The sequence below is a fragment of the Caretta caretta genome, chromosome 10 (assembly GCF_965140235.1).
Source record: "Caretta caretta isolate rCarCar2 chromosome 10, rCarCar1.hap1, whole genome shotgun sequence".
Taxonomy (NCBI): Eukaryota; Metazoa; Chordata; order Testudines; family Cheloniidae; genus Caretta; species Caretta caretta.
This window is the reverse complement of record NC_134215.1, coordinates 55,129,552-55,144,172: the sequence shown is the minus strand read 5'-3', so window position 1 is coordinate 55,144,172 and position 14,621 is coordinate 55,129,552. Positions and strand designations below refer to the sequence as shown.

At 40.0% G+C, this 14,621-nt stretch overlaps 1 protein-coding gene and 1 long non-coding RNA gene across 5 annotated transcripts in view; one reads left to right on the top strand and one right to left on the bottom strand.

The window, feature by feature from the left end:
* TRPM1 (transient receptor potential cation channel subfamily M member 1) overlaps positions 1 to 14,621 on the bottom strand; it is a 168,206-nt gene that overhangs the window by 12,376 nt on the left and 141,209 nt on the right. Inside the window, exons 19-24 of the mRNA XM_075133020.1 lie at positions 14,369 to 14,500; positions 13,193 to 13,321; positions 12,071 to 12,322; positions 9,991 to 10,165; positions 4,585 to 4,729; positions 253 to 455 (exon numbers count right to left, since the gene is read on the bottom strand). Of these exons, the coding sequence (XP_074989121.1) occupies positions 253 to 455; positions 4,585 to 4,729; positions 9,991 to 10,165; positions 12,071 to 12,322; positions 13,193 to 13,321; positions 14,369 to 14,500 (1,036 nt within the window). The remainder of the gene's footprint in view (positions 1 to 252; positions 456 to 4,584; positions 4,730 to 9,990; positions 10,166 to 12,070; positions 12,323 to 13,192; positions 13,322 to 14,368; positions 14,501 to 14,621) is intronic.
* LOC142073378 (uncharacterized) overlaps positions 1 to 14,621 on the top strand; it is a 114,827-nt gene that overhangs the window by 24,885 nt on the left and 75,321 nt on the right. For all 4 annotated transcript variants that reach the window (XR_012670226.1, XR_012670224.1, XR_012670225.1 and 1 more), the window contains exon 3: positions 303 to 449. This is a non-coding gene — a long non-coding RNA (uncharacterized LOC142073378). The remainder of the gene's footprint in view (positions 1 to 302; positions 450 to 14,621) is intronic.

Below are 14,621 nucleotides of genomic sequence, written 5' to 3'. Positions count from 1 at the left end.
TCAGCCAATTTAAAAAAAAATGCTAAGGAAGATCGGCAGCAGCAGTGCAGCATCATATTCTGTGGGCCCAGGACCCTGGAGACCTCTATGAATTTATTAGTTTGGTGCAAGTGTTGTCACGTACTGACTTTTACTAATACTGCCAATGGCCAAGGTGAAGAAAACGAATGGCAATTAGCACTGGATAAATGGCTGCTTTGTGTTTGAAATGGTATAAAGAGCTCTATTTAAAACACAGAATCCTTCACATACTCAGTCCCCGGTCACGCTCATCCTGGTCCCCTTCTTGTTTCTTCCTACAGCGACAGCAGAGGCGGATGATGATTATGTAGAGGTGGCTGAAGATGATCATAGGTGGAGGTAGGACAGGTCTGTCGTGGAATGTCATGATCAGCTGATATCGCTGGAATTTCCAAACTTGGTTGGATATGGACTTCACTTCAAAGAAGGTATTGCTGCAAGAGAGGTTATTGTATTGTTTTCCATTAGGTTCCGATGATCCTTTGCCATAAACAAGCATAAAATTAAAAATACAAAGGATATTAAATAGCAGTCTGAGTTCAGATACAATAATTTGACATGAATTGCTGAGTTGTGTAGCCAATTATTTCAGCAGTTATTATAAAGCCTAGAGACTCTAGCTGGAAGAGACTGTTAAGACTGCTGATTAAGTTGAACGGATAATTTAGCTATCCTTTTGACTGTGGTAGAACAGCAGCACACTCCTCCCCAGAAGGGTATCCTTTTAGAACAGTGATTCTCAAAAACATATTTGACTGGGCCCCCCTTCTTTGTGTCTGTAGTCGTTTATGTGCTCCCCGTCCCGACACAAATACATATACCACCACCCAGCTCTGAAGGCAGAGCAGAAAGCAGCGGCTGCTGGGTGGACACTCAGCTCTGAATGCAGTGCCATGCCAGCAGCAGCTCAGAAGTAAGGATGGCAATATGAAAGTTGATATTCATCAATATCACTTTTTACAGCAGACTTAGTGCCCCATTGCCACTCTTACTTCTGTCCTGCTGCTGCGCCCCTGGGGCTAAGGGCTGGAGACCCACCTCCTGGTGAGGGATTGGGGCGGGGAGGAAGGCAAGGAGAGCCTGAGCCTGGGGTGCCTGGGGGAGGGGGAAGAGGGACGGGGAGAAGAACTGTCCCCTTTATCCCCGTCTCCCGTGTGTGCATTGTCCTTCCACACAAGACCCAGCTACCCGGGACTGACAGCCAGAGCTCTTTAAAAAAGCACAGAGCTCGCACCTTCCAGGACACATTCCTGCACTTCCATTGGGAAGTCCACCCCATAGTTTGAGAACTGCTATTTTAGAGTATTTTCCCCAGTATATAAAACCTCTCAGCAGTCATGGAGAAAAATAAGCTCTGAAAAAATATATGCATCACAGAACTCCTATTTCGGAGCATAGTTATAAACAAAGTGCTGTTAATAACACATCCCAGTGTTTGATGTTACACAGAGTATTAAACACATGAAAGATATTTTGTATAATAAAACTCAGAAGCTTCACATGGCCTATCCTGATCAGCTTGACCTAAATAGCAGACTTTTTCCTAAAGCAATCACAAAATGTCCTCAGTTCAAACTTCAATTCATACAAACTTCTCCACTTCAGAACACAACACAGATACTTGCAAAGAGCTGTTCTTAGAAGTCAAAGATTTTCATTTTTGCCATCAAAGCCAGCTGTGTTGGTAAAAGAATTTATTTTGGAGTTCAGTAGATTTGGAGGGGTAGAAAAGGGACAGTGCTAGACCCAAAGACTAACAGACTCTCTTTTATCAACTGAAAGCAAGTCATGCAGTTCTGAATGTGATGTGAAACTTTTCAAGCTAGTTTAGTGTCCCCAAATACTAAACCATCAAAGGTTATCTAAACTCCTCCTTTTAAAAAAAAATATTCTATTTCTTTTCTGACTTGCTGTGTCTTAAAATTCTTACATACTGTTTCATGAAAATAATTAAAACATGACTGCAATAAAACATGAATGTCTTTGTTTCTTAAGGCTCGGAATAGGTCCATTTATATTACCATTGATACTGGCCAATTTGGCTTTATTTTACTGTCTTCTCCATTGCAAGAGTTCTCGAGCTGAATATTATCATCTTCCATTATGCTGCTGACAGGAGTTAACAGCATGACCTACTTCCTAAACTGCTGATTCTTTAGTCTTTTCAGTCAATAATAAGTGCCATTGTATGTAAGGGTTTTTTTCCAGCTACGTGACTGGCATTTTAGTTCTTTAAATTTCATGACCTTTTAAGCTACCCAACCTCCTAACTACATACACTTTGTGAAGTACATTTCTGGGCATGACATGTAAACTAGGTATCAGGGCCAGCAAAATGCTATCAACCTATGCCTGCAAGCACTGCAAAGCTGTATATACATGGGGAACACTACTTCATTTGCATCTCCACTTAGGTGGCGCTTTTGAGCGTGACTTATTAGCAACAGTCATTTCTAGTGTTCCCTCCCATATGTCATGATGGGGAAAACATCCAGGGTACCTGTGACTGGGCCAGCCATCTCCCGTGCATCCCCTGCCCATGGCCTAGGGTCACACTACAAGCAGCCTGCCTCAGTTTCCCTTCTTGGACTGTTCAAGAAACTAATAAAACACTTTTGCCCATTCTCATTCCTTCTTAGGTTGTGTCCTATTAAATTAACAAACATTCAAAATAAAAGTTTTCAAGTCCATCCAAAGTCTACCCAAAACAAAGGCTTCTCTTTCTCCTTCCTGCTTTGGCAGCCCACTCCCAGACGCTACCTGGCTGGAATCTCAGTCCTTACTCCCAGGACTCACTACTAGAGCCTGCTCACTCCCAGCAGCCTCTAATCCCTAGGCATTCCCCACCTTCCTTTCAGCATTTTTGCTGCTGAGCTCTCCAGTGTGGCTCACTCTGTAATCAAGGTTGTCTAGCCCCACCCTTCCAGGGTGAGCCACTCTGTTACAGTACCCAACATAAAGAGAAAGTGGTAGAAGTGGATAAAAATTCCCTGGTTTTGCTTTGTGACTATCAATGACAGGAATATAAATGATCAGTTTGATCATTGTGATTATCAGTTTTGCACTCTGGACACCTCTCAGACTAGCCGTAAAACTACACAAGGCTTAGGTAGTTTGTAAGCATCTTTTATCTGGTTTCAACAGGGAAGAGCCCTTTTCTGGGATACATTCTGCTTGTACCAGGTCTCACCTTTTTCTTCTAGTGATCCCTGAATTCCATCCAGGGGACTACTAGTATATTTTGCAAAGTCAGTAGAGCAATTGATATACCTGGGATAGAGCTGTCTTACTTCTGAATAACCTCTGTTTTACATCTGAGTGACAATAACCACTGCAACCTCAGTGCAATTCACTTGTTGAAACATAGTTGGTAGAGGCTGAAGTGGCTGCTAGGAACTAGTGTCACTCAGTATTAGGCATCATGGCACCGTGATTCCTAGCAGTCACTTCAGTTGCTTCAAAACACCATTAGCTCACCAGAGAGTGAAGGTCCTTTAGGTCTACATAGAAGTTGGCAGAGGAGGTGAGACCATAAGTCCCCAAATCCCCAGACAAGATTTTATTTTCATATTTTCTTCTTTCTCTGTGGCTCAGTTAATGTTCTTCATTCTAGTCTGGTAGATAGAGGAGTAGCTAGACTCAGACTGAACTTGTGGGGCTTCGGCCATCCCAATAGTTGGCAGAGGAGCGGGTAGCTAAATGTATTCCAATATTTGGAGCTTCCCACATTTTGGAAACAAGTTCCACCTCTTGCTTTGTATTAAGCTGTATTCATTGTATTGTATGACATGATGTATTCCCCGGCTTCAGAGAGCCAAAGTCTGGTTCCTACACAAGCCCAATTAAATGGGTGGTGCACAAGGACATTATGCACGGTTTTGACCCGAACTCTCCTCCTTAACTCAGAGACAAAACATGGAGCTACAGAGCCCGAGTGCAGAGGATCAGGCCGGTGTATCTGGGAATAGTGGATGTACACCATACTCCCGACCTTCTGATCCTTGTGATGTTGTGATAATTGGGCTGACAAATTTACCTAATTGTGAGCTCAAAGGTAAAAGGGAGTGAAAGTTCATAAAATGTCACAATAGCCTACAACAAATGGTAATAGGAAAAGGTATAAAAAAAGAGAGGCAGACTGCATTAGTCCAAACAAAAAGATCTTGCTGTAACTTAAGGACTGTGTTAAGATCGTGCCTGGTAAACAAGAACAGTCTGCCTCTCTTTTTTTATACCTTTTCCTATTACCATTTGTTGTAGGCTACTGTGACATTTTATGAACTTTCACTCCCTTTTACATTTGAGCTCACAATTAGGTAAATTTGTTGGCCCAATTATCACAACATCCCTGAATCGTTAACTGATTTTCAATTAAAATTCAAATATTTGTCAATCCCATTAACAGAACAATTGGACTTTAGGTGTAGTGCAAATTCACAAACTGCTATCTATTTGAAAAACCATAGTATAATTTGATCCTGCTGATAGACTCTCACCGGCATTTCATCTTAGTATTAAGAAAATAAGAAAGATAAGTTAAGAGTCATACAGTTAAGCACTTACTTGAAGACAGCAATCAGCAGATTTACCAGTAGAATGTTTGCTACCAGAAGGTAACAAGCCATGATAGCAGGAGTGAGCCAGGCCCCAGGTATGCATGGAGGGAGACGTTTACCATCCTCATCATAAAGATTATCCCCACAAGGAGCTGAAGAGACAATTGAAGGTTTACTTTTCAGTGCTTGCCTGATATTGAAAACACTGGTCATATTTATGTAAAGATTAGATCTGCATAAAATTTGCTTGCACAAATATCCATGTTAAGAGTTTATTTCCAATAGAACCAAATGGAGTTTTTGGGCCACATTCAGCTGCCAGTTACACCATGTAAATGCAAAATAACCTCCCCTCATAGTGAATAGTTATTCCAGATTTGTGGTGATGTAACCGAGATTAGAATTTAGTCCACAGGACATTTGGATTTTTTTCCCCCAGTAGCAAAACTGGATCTAGGAAGAGATCTCATCAGTCTAAGCACATGTAAACCTTTTAATACCAGGATAAAAAAAGAACCATTTAAAAGTGGAGAATGAAGCCCATCTGGGGAAATCTGAAGTTGCTGCAAGGTAGGGAAACTAGGGCTATCTACATACTACAACTTAAGTTGGTAGAAGTTACGCCACTCAGGGGTGTGAAAAAATCATTCCCCTGAGCGACGTAAGTTACAGTGGTGCAGACAGTGCTAGGTTAGCAGGAGAGCTTCTCCAACCAACCTGCCGTCCACAGGGGCTGGAGAAATTAAGTCGATGGGGAGAGCTCTCTTCTGTCGGCTTAGAGCATCTACACTAGCAGCGCCACCGTGGTGCAACTGTGTTGGTGCAAGCTCCGTAGTGTAGCCACAGCCTAGATTGTTGAGCTTCCTCCCTCCCAAAACTCCCAGTGAGACTGTAAGTTCTTTGTCAATGGCAAAACTCCTACTGCGTTCAATGGTACAGGATCAGAAGCATTCATCAGTGAGATTTAAAACTGGACAGAGACAAAAAACCTAATATGAGAGGCAAACAAGTGGTAAGACACCTAAAAGGGGCCAGTAGATGGGCACTAAGTTCTGAAAACCAGGGCTGTTTAAGATGTCTCCGGTCAGGCACCCAAAGTCACTAGATACTTTTGAAGATATTGGCCTATGAATCATGTTTGAAAAGTAAGGGCTTGTGTATATGGTAGGGAAAGTGCTATACAGGGGTGTGATTTCTAAAGCACAGTAACATGCTGTGCATTAATTGGTCTGTATAGACCCAGCTAGTGTGCATTAAAGATTTCCCCTAGTGCACTTTTAAGTGCTTGAAACAGTACTAGATTAAAGAGCACCAGCAGGATCTACATGCACCAAAGTGCAATAAGTTAGTGTGCTTTCGAAATCACACCCCGGTAGAGTGCATTACACCCACCATTTAGACAAGCCTTAAGTTTGTTCTTACTTTAAATATAGTTCCAGTTCATTTGGTTTCAAACCCTTCGGGCTGGATCTACAAACACTTACCATTAGGTGAAAAACTAACATTCACAACCTCCTTTTAAGTGATTTGAAATCAGCTTGATCCTGTCTACACTCGCCTGAAAACACATATTTACGTCTGGTTTAGCCAGAACTATATTTAAGGAAAGTTCAAAGTTGGTTTCCAAACATGGCACCAAGTTATACACTAATCCTATCGTTCTGGTTATCATGTGGAAACTGGACATAGAAAGTCAAGTACATCTCAAAAACACGATTGCCCAACTAGCTTTTTAAAATATTAATGTAGACTTTGGATAATCAAAAGAAATTAAATTCTCTGTGTGCAACAGCTCACATAATATAATTAAAAAAGGATAATTGTGGTGGTAACTCAATAGAATGAACAAAAATGTTGGCACTTAATTGCAAATCAATAAAGTAGTACCCAATCAGTTCTTTTTGTAATTAAAAAACTTCCCTGCTTCTTTGAAATCAATACAGTAGAAAAACAAAAATCTGACATCTGAATTTTGTCAGAACACTATAATTAAAATACCAGTATCCAGGGAAGAAAAAGACTAATGAACGCATTTAACTAAATGAGATAATCAGCTCCCCACATAGACTTACGATTGATTTCCATGGCATAGACTACACAGCAATTTGAAAGCAAAAAAGGGAAAGAAAACAACAGAATAATAGAGGGAAAAAGAAAACAAATGACTGACAATACAGTAGTTGTTTTGCTGCCAAGAAAAGATAAGCAACTTAATATTAGTACAGTAGAGACATATGCTTAGAAACAAAGGCTTTGTTAGAGTTACTGTAAATTCTGCAATTTCCTTTTCACTTTGTCTTCCCCAAATGCTACATATGGCAGCAAATTCATAACTGTAAAAATAAATCACAAATGGTGCTGGCAGATGATCATTTAAATATAAAAGATATTATCAGTAAAACACAATTGACAGTCACCACAAACATAAAACAACACAAAGTTACCACACAAACTTAATCTTTCAGCTATTACAGAAACAAACTTCCTCCTGTTTCCAGGAAGCAGAGTCCTGGCATTGACTTTGCTGGCTGCTTCCTTTCCTATTATCATTCTATATTAAAATGATCAATAGCTATGATACAAATATATTGTTATAGTGTCTAATATCATTAAAATCTAATTTGATTATCATTATGGGTACTGGTGTGCCCGTCCTTAGAAAGTCTTAAGCAGGAGCACCACTTCTGCTTATGAATTTGATCCTGCTAAGTACTAAATGCTTCGGATTTCATGCTCATGCGGCTCTTTTACATTGTCGCACTGGAGTAAATTTCATCCTTAGGGCAAAATCCTGGCTTCATTGAAGTCAATGGCAAAACTCCCTTTGACTGCAATGGTGCCAGGGTTTTATCTTTGATGTACAGTTGTGACAAAGGAAAGTAACAAAGCAATGCATTTTACTGAACTACTGAGAGGAGAACATGATATGGTACTTTCCCATAAATCATTTATGTGTGGCAAAAAGACCTCACCATATCTGACATATTGGTTGGATTGCCTACTGTAGTCACATCCAGGTAAATTGTTAAGGGGAGCTAACTTACACTCATAGAAAGATTAGATTGAAACCTATTGTCTTTGAAAGCAGAATGGTCTTTAGAAAGTAGGTGCTTATGGGCCTGTCTACATGGGAAAGTTATAACTGTTTAAGGTAACTGTGAACTTTAAACCAATATAATTTAACAGATATAACTTCCCATGTGGACATTCTTATTTCAGTGTAAGAGTACCTTTTTCCAGTTTTGATTGTGTCACTCTGGAAGCAGTTTAAGCTAAGCTGAATAAAACCACTCTTATTCTGAAATAAGAGTGTTCACATAGAGAGTTATATAAGAATAACTACATTGGTTTAACTATACCAATATAACTATATTAGTATAACTGGAAAAATCTCTTGTGTAGATAAGCCCTGTGTAATCTACCTTTTGTTAGACCCCAAGTGGTCTTTCACCTTGCTGAGGTAGGATTTTCTGAGTCCTTGGCTAATCACATTTTCCCACAATCGGACTTTATGGTGTATAGTCGGGGTACGATTGAAACAAAGATCAGAGCTGGGACAGTGCATGTAAAGCAAGATACAGAGACAGGGAGAGCTATAGGTGCTGAGAACAGTGTATGTTTTAGCTGACTTATGAGAAAAACAGACCTGTCTACATGAGACTTTGCTGTTGCTTTTACCATCTGTGTTCAAGGTGAACAGGAATTTGTGTACATACTGTGAACCACGTGGACTGCAGCAATAGACTCAATCTCTGCCTTAGTCATTTCTCCCAACATGGAATCAACCCATCAGAGACTTATCCAGACCACTTAGAAGCTGGGGCAGCATGTATTACGTAACTGGGTTGATCCAATTATTTCCAAGAATAATTTTATATATTGTAAGTTACAGTAATATTTATGAGAGAAAGGAAGAAGAAAAGATTGTTTCGGTGTCCTATCTAAACAAAACATCACTACAACAGTGTAACTGCAGGACCAGATTAATGGCACAGCCCATATAGCCATTTCCTCCCTCCTATGCGGAAGGGAGTTCTGACCACTAATGATTAGACCATATAACCCTTAGTATAAGGGGGAAAAATGGAAGGTAAACAATTACAAAATACTGTAAAATGTAAGTATCTGATTAAAACACATAATCAAAGGAATCTGGAGTTAAGGCAGAAACTCTATTGCAAATTAAGTTAACTCTGTTGTTATGTTGAGGGTTAGCTAATACCTCCAAAGAGTGGCTGATGTTACTAAAGGCCATGTTTTGTCCTCAGATAGAGGTGCTAGGGGCTCCCAGTGAGTTCAAGGTGGCCAAAGCAAGGCTATGGTTCTATAAAGGTTGAGGATGGAGCTATGATATATTTGGGAATAATTTTCTCTTTTCTCCTTGATTTTATTCCCCACTCCTACTTAACACTCTTCATCATGATTAAAACTAACTGGAATTACTGCTCTAGATTGCACCATTCTTAACTTCAGTGTGTTGCTGAGTCACAAAATCAGAGCAAAGGGCCACTTTGGTAATATTACATTTTGTAAACAGTCCAAATAGGATTTTAAAGCATTACCAATTTTTATTATTAGCCCTGTTTCTTGCCCCTCCATTTCATTTCTTTGTTAACAACAAGCATCTGCATTCCCAGCTGAGGATATCACAGCTTGTCCTCCAGCTGGCAGGGCTCATGTTTTGATAGATACTGGCCTTCCCCCCAGAAATGAAGGGAGCCAGGACCTTTGTGATATATATCCAGACTGTCTGGCAAAAGGATCATATCAAAAGTTACTGATCACCTAAAATACCCTAGGAACATATGTTCTAAACCAGAAATCAGGGGGTTGTGACCACCCTGACCTTCACATATTGCTAAGGGAGGGGGCTCTGTACTGAAAAGGCTGAGAACCCTTGCTCTAAAGCATGTGTGGAGACCTATGGCTCCACAATTAATTCTTATAGGCCTCATTTCAGGAAAGCACATGTTTAAGTCCCACTGAAGTCAATAGGGTTTAAGCATGAATTTAGAAGTTAAGCTTGTACTTAAGTGCTTTCCTGAATCAGAGTCCGGTGATGAACCAGGTTCAACAGTAACGCAAGGATTCTCTCTTCTTGACCCTCTTGACCCACTTCTTGAGGAAGTGGAGCACCTCAGAGGTAATATTCTTAACATCCAAGATTGGCAAGTGTTTCAGACTGCACCACTGTCAAAAGTAATTGAATTAGAACATATGCTGACAGGTAGAGGATTCCCAATGGTACTGTGGTGGGGAGGAGAAAGTGGTGTTTGGAAGTCTGGAATCTGCCACGAAAGCAAACAAAGACAAACACCAATTCCAAATTAAAAACAGTCATTTTCATTAATTTGGATCTGATCATCTGCCTCAGAAACAGGAAACAGAATCTTACTATGAATTCTACTCTTACGGTCTATCTGGTCTGCAAACACCTCTCCATAGATCATCCAGTAGGGCATATAGAAGATGTTGCGGGCTAGTCTCCAAGAGGGCTCCTCATCTGGGTGCAGGATAGCTTGGCGGGCTACTCCGAAACTCATCAGAACCACAAGCATGATGACCACAAAGTACAGCATGTCAATCATCTGGACAGAGGGACCACACAAATATTTTTGTCATAATCAGAAGTTACGTACACGAAAGAACGTGTGTAGGAGAGTGTGTGCAGGAAAACCACCAAGAAAGATTCACGAGAATAAAAAAAATTTCCCCAAACTAGTTGTTTCCCAGATATTATTATGCTGTTACAAATACTGCTCATGAGCCGAAAACATATAAAGTGTAAAAAAATTGCCAAGATCCATTTAAACAGGTAATATGCTTTTCAACTAAAAGGACTATCAGACTATATGGCTTTACAGACCAGATTCCCCCTGCATTAGGGACACTTTACCCTGTCCTGCCAAGCCAAGAGACCTCTCAAATCAGCATAATTTGCCACAGTGTTAACTGCTAGATTAGAAGGCATACTTGTGTCCTGGTAATCTCTTGCTGCTGTAATGGCCCTTGGGCTGAAGTCAGTCAGTTCAAATCAGAGCAGCCTTCAGGGTCCCAGGATCTGGGTTGCACAAAGGTGGCTTAAAGCCACCTTTGCAGCACCTCTCCTGAGTAAGATCGTGTGCTCCTCAGGTGCAGTGGAGGTTCTGGGCCTATGAACTTTCCTATGCCTGGCATGGTATGGTGTACATTTATGGTGCCATGAAACTGTATAACAGCAGCAATGACAATAGCAACAAATAAATAACGTACTTATTTTCGGAAAGAGAAAGCAGAGTGAGCATCTTCATATAAGTGCTTGGGCCAGTGACAAGAGTATATATTTGAACTCTTTCTAGCCATACTTTCCCTGAACACACAGAGGCAGCGACATGTTGGACAGTGGCTCTTGTTAAAATTCTGCCACTGACTTGAAGGGAAGTATACAATGACTTCTCTGCTGCTGGTGGTGCTTTCCCTCTCTGTTTGCTGCTAAGTTACCCCTGCGCGAGAGGCTTACATACGAACACTGCTGTTGTGCAACGTTTTGACTTTGGAATGCACCAAGTGAAAGGTATTTTCATCTCTAAGTGCTAAAAGAACTTCATCTCTTCATCTCTCTCAAGTTGAATACTCCCTCGTATCATAAATATATACTCAATATATATTTTAGGAACAGAGGGCAAAATTTTCAAAGTCACCAAAGTGATCTAGGAGCCTGAAACCCCAAATACATATGTTCCAGAAAAGTTCATCTTAACAGAAGTCTGTGTTGTTTCACCTCCTTTCTTAGTTACAGTTATATTCAATTAAATGGAAAATCAAGCGGACTCCCTAGAGCTGCTCCCCTCCTCCTTATGAGTATGTGTATCCTTGGTATACTGGGTTTATTATACGCTAAGGAGGATAATTTTATGGGAGCCTATTTTTACAATATTGGCAGCACAAAGCTCCAAATATATTAGTTCCATTAACTGGAAGCGGGTTTAATACTATGCTTTGATGGAGGAAAGCCAGTTTGGCTTAGATATTAAGAACCACAAGCTCTGGGCAACCACAACTCTAACTGAAGTCAATGGGAGTCGAAGATCCTAAAAGGGCCTCTGAGAATCAGACTCTAAACTTATACATTTTAAATCCTACTTTTATGAAGGGAAATACCCTAAAATGGTTCACTGAGACTTATACTGAGATTAACTAGACTATTCTGAAGAGACTGCAATAGGACAGAAAAGCAGGGTGTTAAGGATAAAAGGTATTGAAACAATTTGAGAAAAATTATCTCTTGAATTAAGGTTATTATTGGTGTACCCAAAATCTCTGTGGGAGTATGCAATTCATGAGTCAAGATTAAGAGCCCTATTCTGCAGCCCTTATTCACAGATCAAATAGGTGAGCAACAGTTGCAGGATTGGTATCTAGAAGAGGAAATTATCTTACTTTCCCAAATCTGCTTTCTTACATAGTTTAAGATGCATCCTTAAAAGCAAGCCTCTAGCTACAGAGGTACTAACCATTTTTCCAATCATCATGACATAGGGTCCCAAATACTTGTTCACACCAAAGATATCCAGTACTCGAATGTACCAGAAAATGATATCCACACAGTAGATTACTCTTCCATAACCCATGTAAGGCTGGTTCTGTAGGCGAAGAATTGCTCCAATTATAAATACTGAAATAGCCACCATATCAGTGATATTCCAGTATTCCTGCAGCCAGACTTTTACTTTCTGGCTCAGCTTGCCTGGCTCCGACATCAGAATCTAAAAGCAAAGGGAAAAAATCCTGAAGAAAATCTGTGGAGTGCATTTTTAAAATAATGGTGGTGAGACAGAGGGCAGTCTGACTGGGTGTAATGGGTTTCATCAGGACTACTTACGTGGTGAGCAGGATTTGTCTCTGCAGCAGAGCACATCACTGCTTACAGACTCCATTTAATTTTTCTATTTTGACCCAACTTTCATTTAACCGTAGGATTTCATCACAGTCGCTTAATTCACAGGCTGTGGTCCATTAACTTTTTGTCCATATTTATATCCAAATCAAAATTATATGAGATGTTTATTTTAGGAACATGGTGGGTCAAAGGGGATACAGACTGGGAGGGAACTACAGTGGGGTGAATTGATTTGGCAGTGGGTTTTTGTGCTGTGCTACCAATCTGTAAGATCCGAGATTATAATGAATTAAATACTACTACGAATTTACATACAAAACACTTTCCTCCCTCCTCTCTTCATCATACACCATAACTGATCAATGCAACATACATTAATTGTGCATAACAGGAGGCTATTTAGAGATTATATCCTCAGCCCCCCCCCCCCCCCCCCAGGGAAATATACGTAAGAAAGGGGCAGTGAATTCAGGAAACTGCAAAAATTACCTAATGGAATTTTTGACTGATCTTTTGCTCAGGCAGGACAGTTCTGAGAGCCCTGGAGTGGGTAGTAGTTGAAGTCCCCTGCCACTGGTATAGATTTGGAGGAGGTGCAGGGAAGGGAATCTCCTGCCTCATGCAAGGCTTGCCTGTCTACACTACTCCTCCAGCCACCATTCACCATTTATTTATAAATGGCAAGTTCTTCCCCATTATTATGTAAAATAGCAGTTATTGGTGTGATTCACATTACCTCTCTTACTTTCTCTAAAGCCAGAGTCACAATATAGGATATGACAATCCATTCCTGGAGTGAGGGCCAGCGGTCCATCCGCACCAAGATTATATAATTGAACAGCATTAAGTAACCCAGGTATGATATCTGGAAAAAAGAATCCTTTATGTCCATGGACTCTAGGCATTAGTGTGCAGGGCTGTTACACAGTAACTGCTTTGTCCATGGCTGCATAGACAGCATTTAGTTACTTGAGATCCTTCCAAAATTTGTACACAGAGTCATTTGCAGCAAGTTTAAGTGTATAAAGTACAGAACATAAGTGTAAATCAGCAGAAACATACCTAATATTCAGGAACATATTCATAATTGTCCACTAATTTTGGATGTTCAAGTTTCATAGATACCAAGGCCAGAAGGAACCATTGGGAGCATCTAGACTGACCTCCTGTATAACACGGGCCATAGAACTTCCCAAAATAATTCCTAGAACAGATCTTTTAGAAAAGCATCCAATCTTGATTTAAAAACGGCCAGTGATGGAGAGTCCACCACAATCCTTGGTAAATTGTTCCAATGGTTAATTACTCACTGTTAAAAAATTACCTTATTTCCAGTCCAAATTTGTCTAGCTTCAACTTCCAGTCATTGGATCATGTTATACCTTTGTCTGCTAGACTGAAGAGACCATTATTAAATATTTGTTCCCCATGTAGGTACTTATAGACTGCAATCAAATCATCCCTTGGCTTTTTCTTGATGCTAGGGGCTGATTTTCAAACTATACCGAATGCTTACAAACTTAATAAAAGTCAAATGGGGAAATAATGGCCACAGTTGTCACAAGCTGGAAATCCAGAATGAGTGGAGACTTTTGAACTTTTTGGTATTTAAAAAAATTAGATACAATAAAGCAACACAGAAGATGGAAAAACAATTTAAAAGATTTTAACTGTGTCTTCTTACGTTTTAATGGGAGTTAGACCATGTGCGATGTGAATTTTGTTATGTGTTCATGTACGACGATGCTAGAAGCGGTATAAATTCATAAGAGAAACAGATGCCAAGGCCCAAGTGCATTTTGTTTGTACCTGTTCTTTAAACTATATATCAAGATGTTTTCCCATTATTTTGTTTTAAATTAATATAAAGTAACAAATTGTTAATAATCAAAAGTCAAGATGACTTACTCACCGTATAAAACCAGAACTTTACAATAGGTGCATTATAGAATTCATAGATTTTTTTTCCAATAGGAAGGCTCCGTTGCTTTTTGTTTCCATTCTCTTCATCTCCTTTTCGGGAGCCTGTATCAGCATTTGCATCCTGGAAGACAGAAACTGGCAGCTTGTCACCAATACAATATCACCTATGAGAGGTTCTTTCAGTCATGATGCTCAATCATCTGTCAGCTACAGAAAGCTTCCTTCTGAACAATAGGACTCTA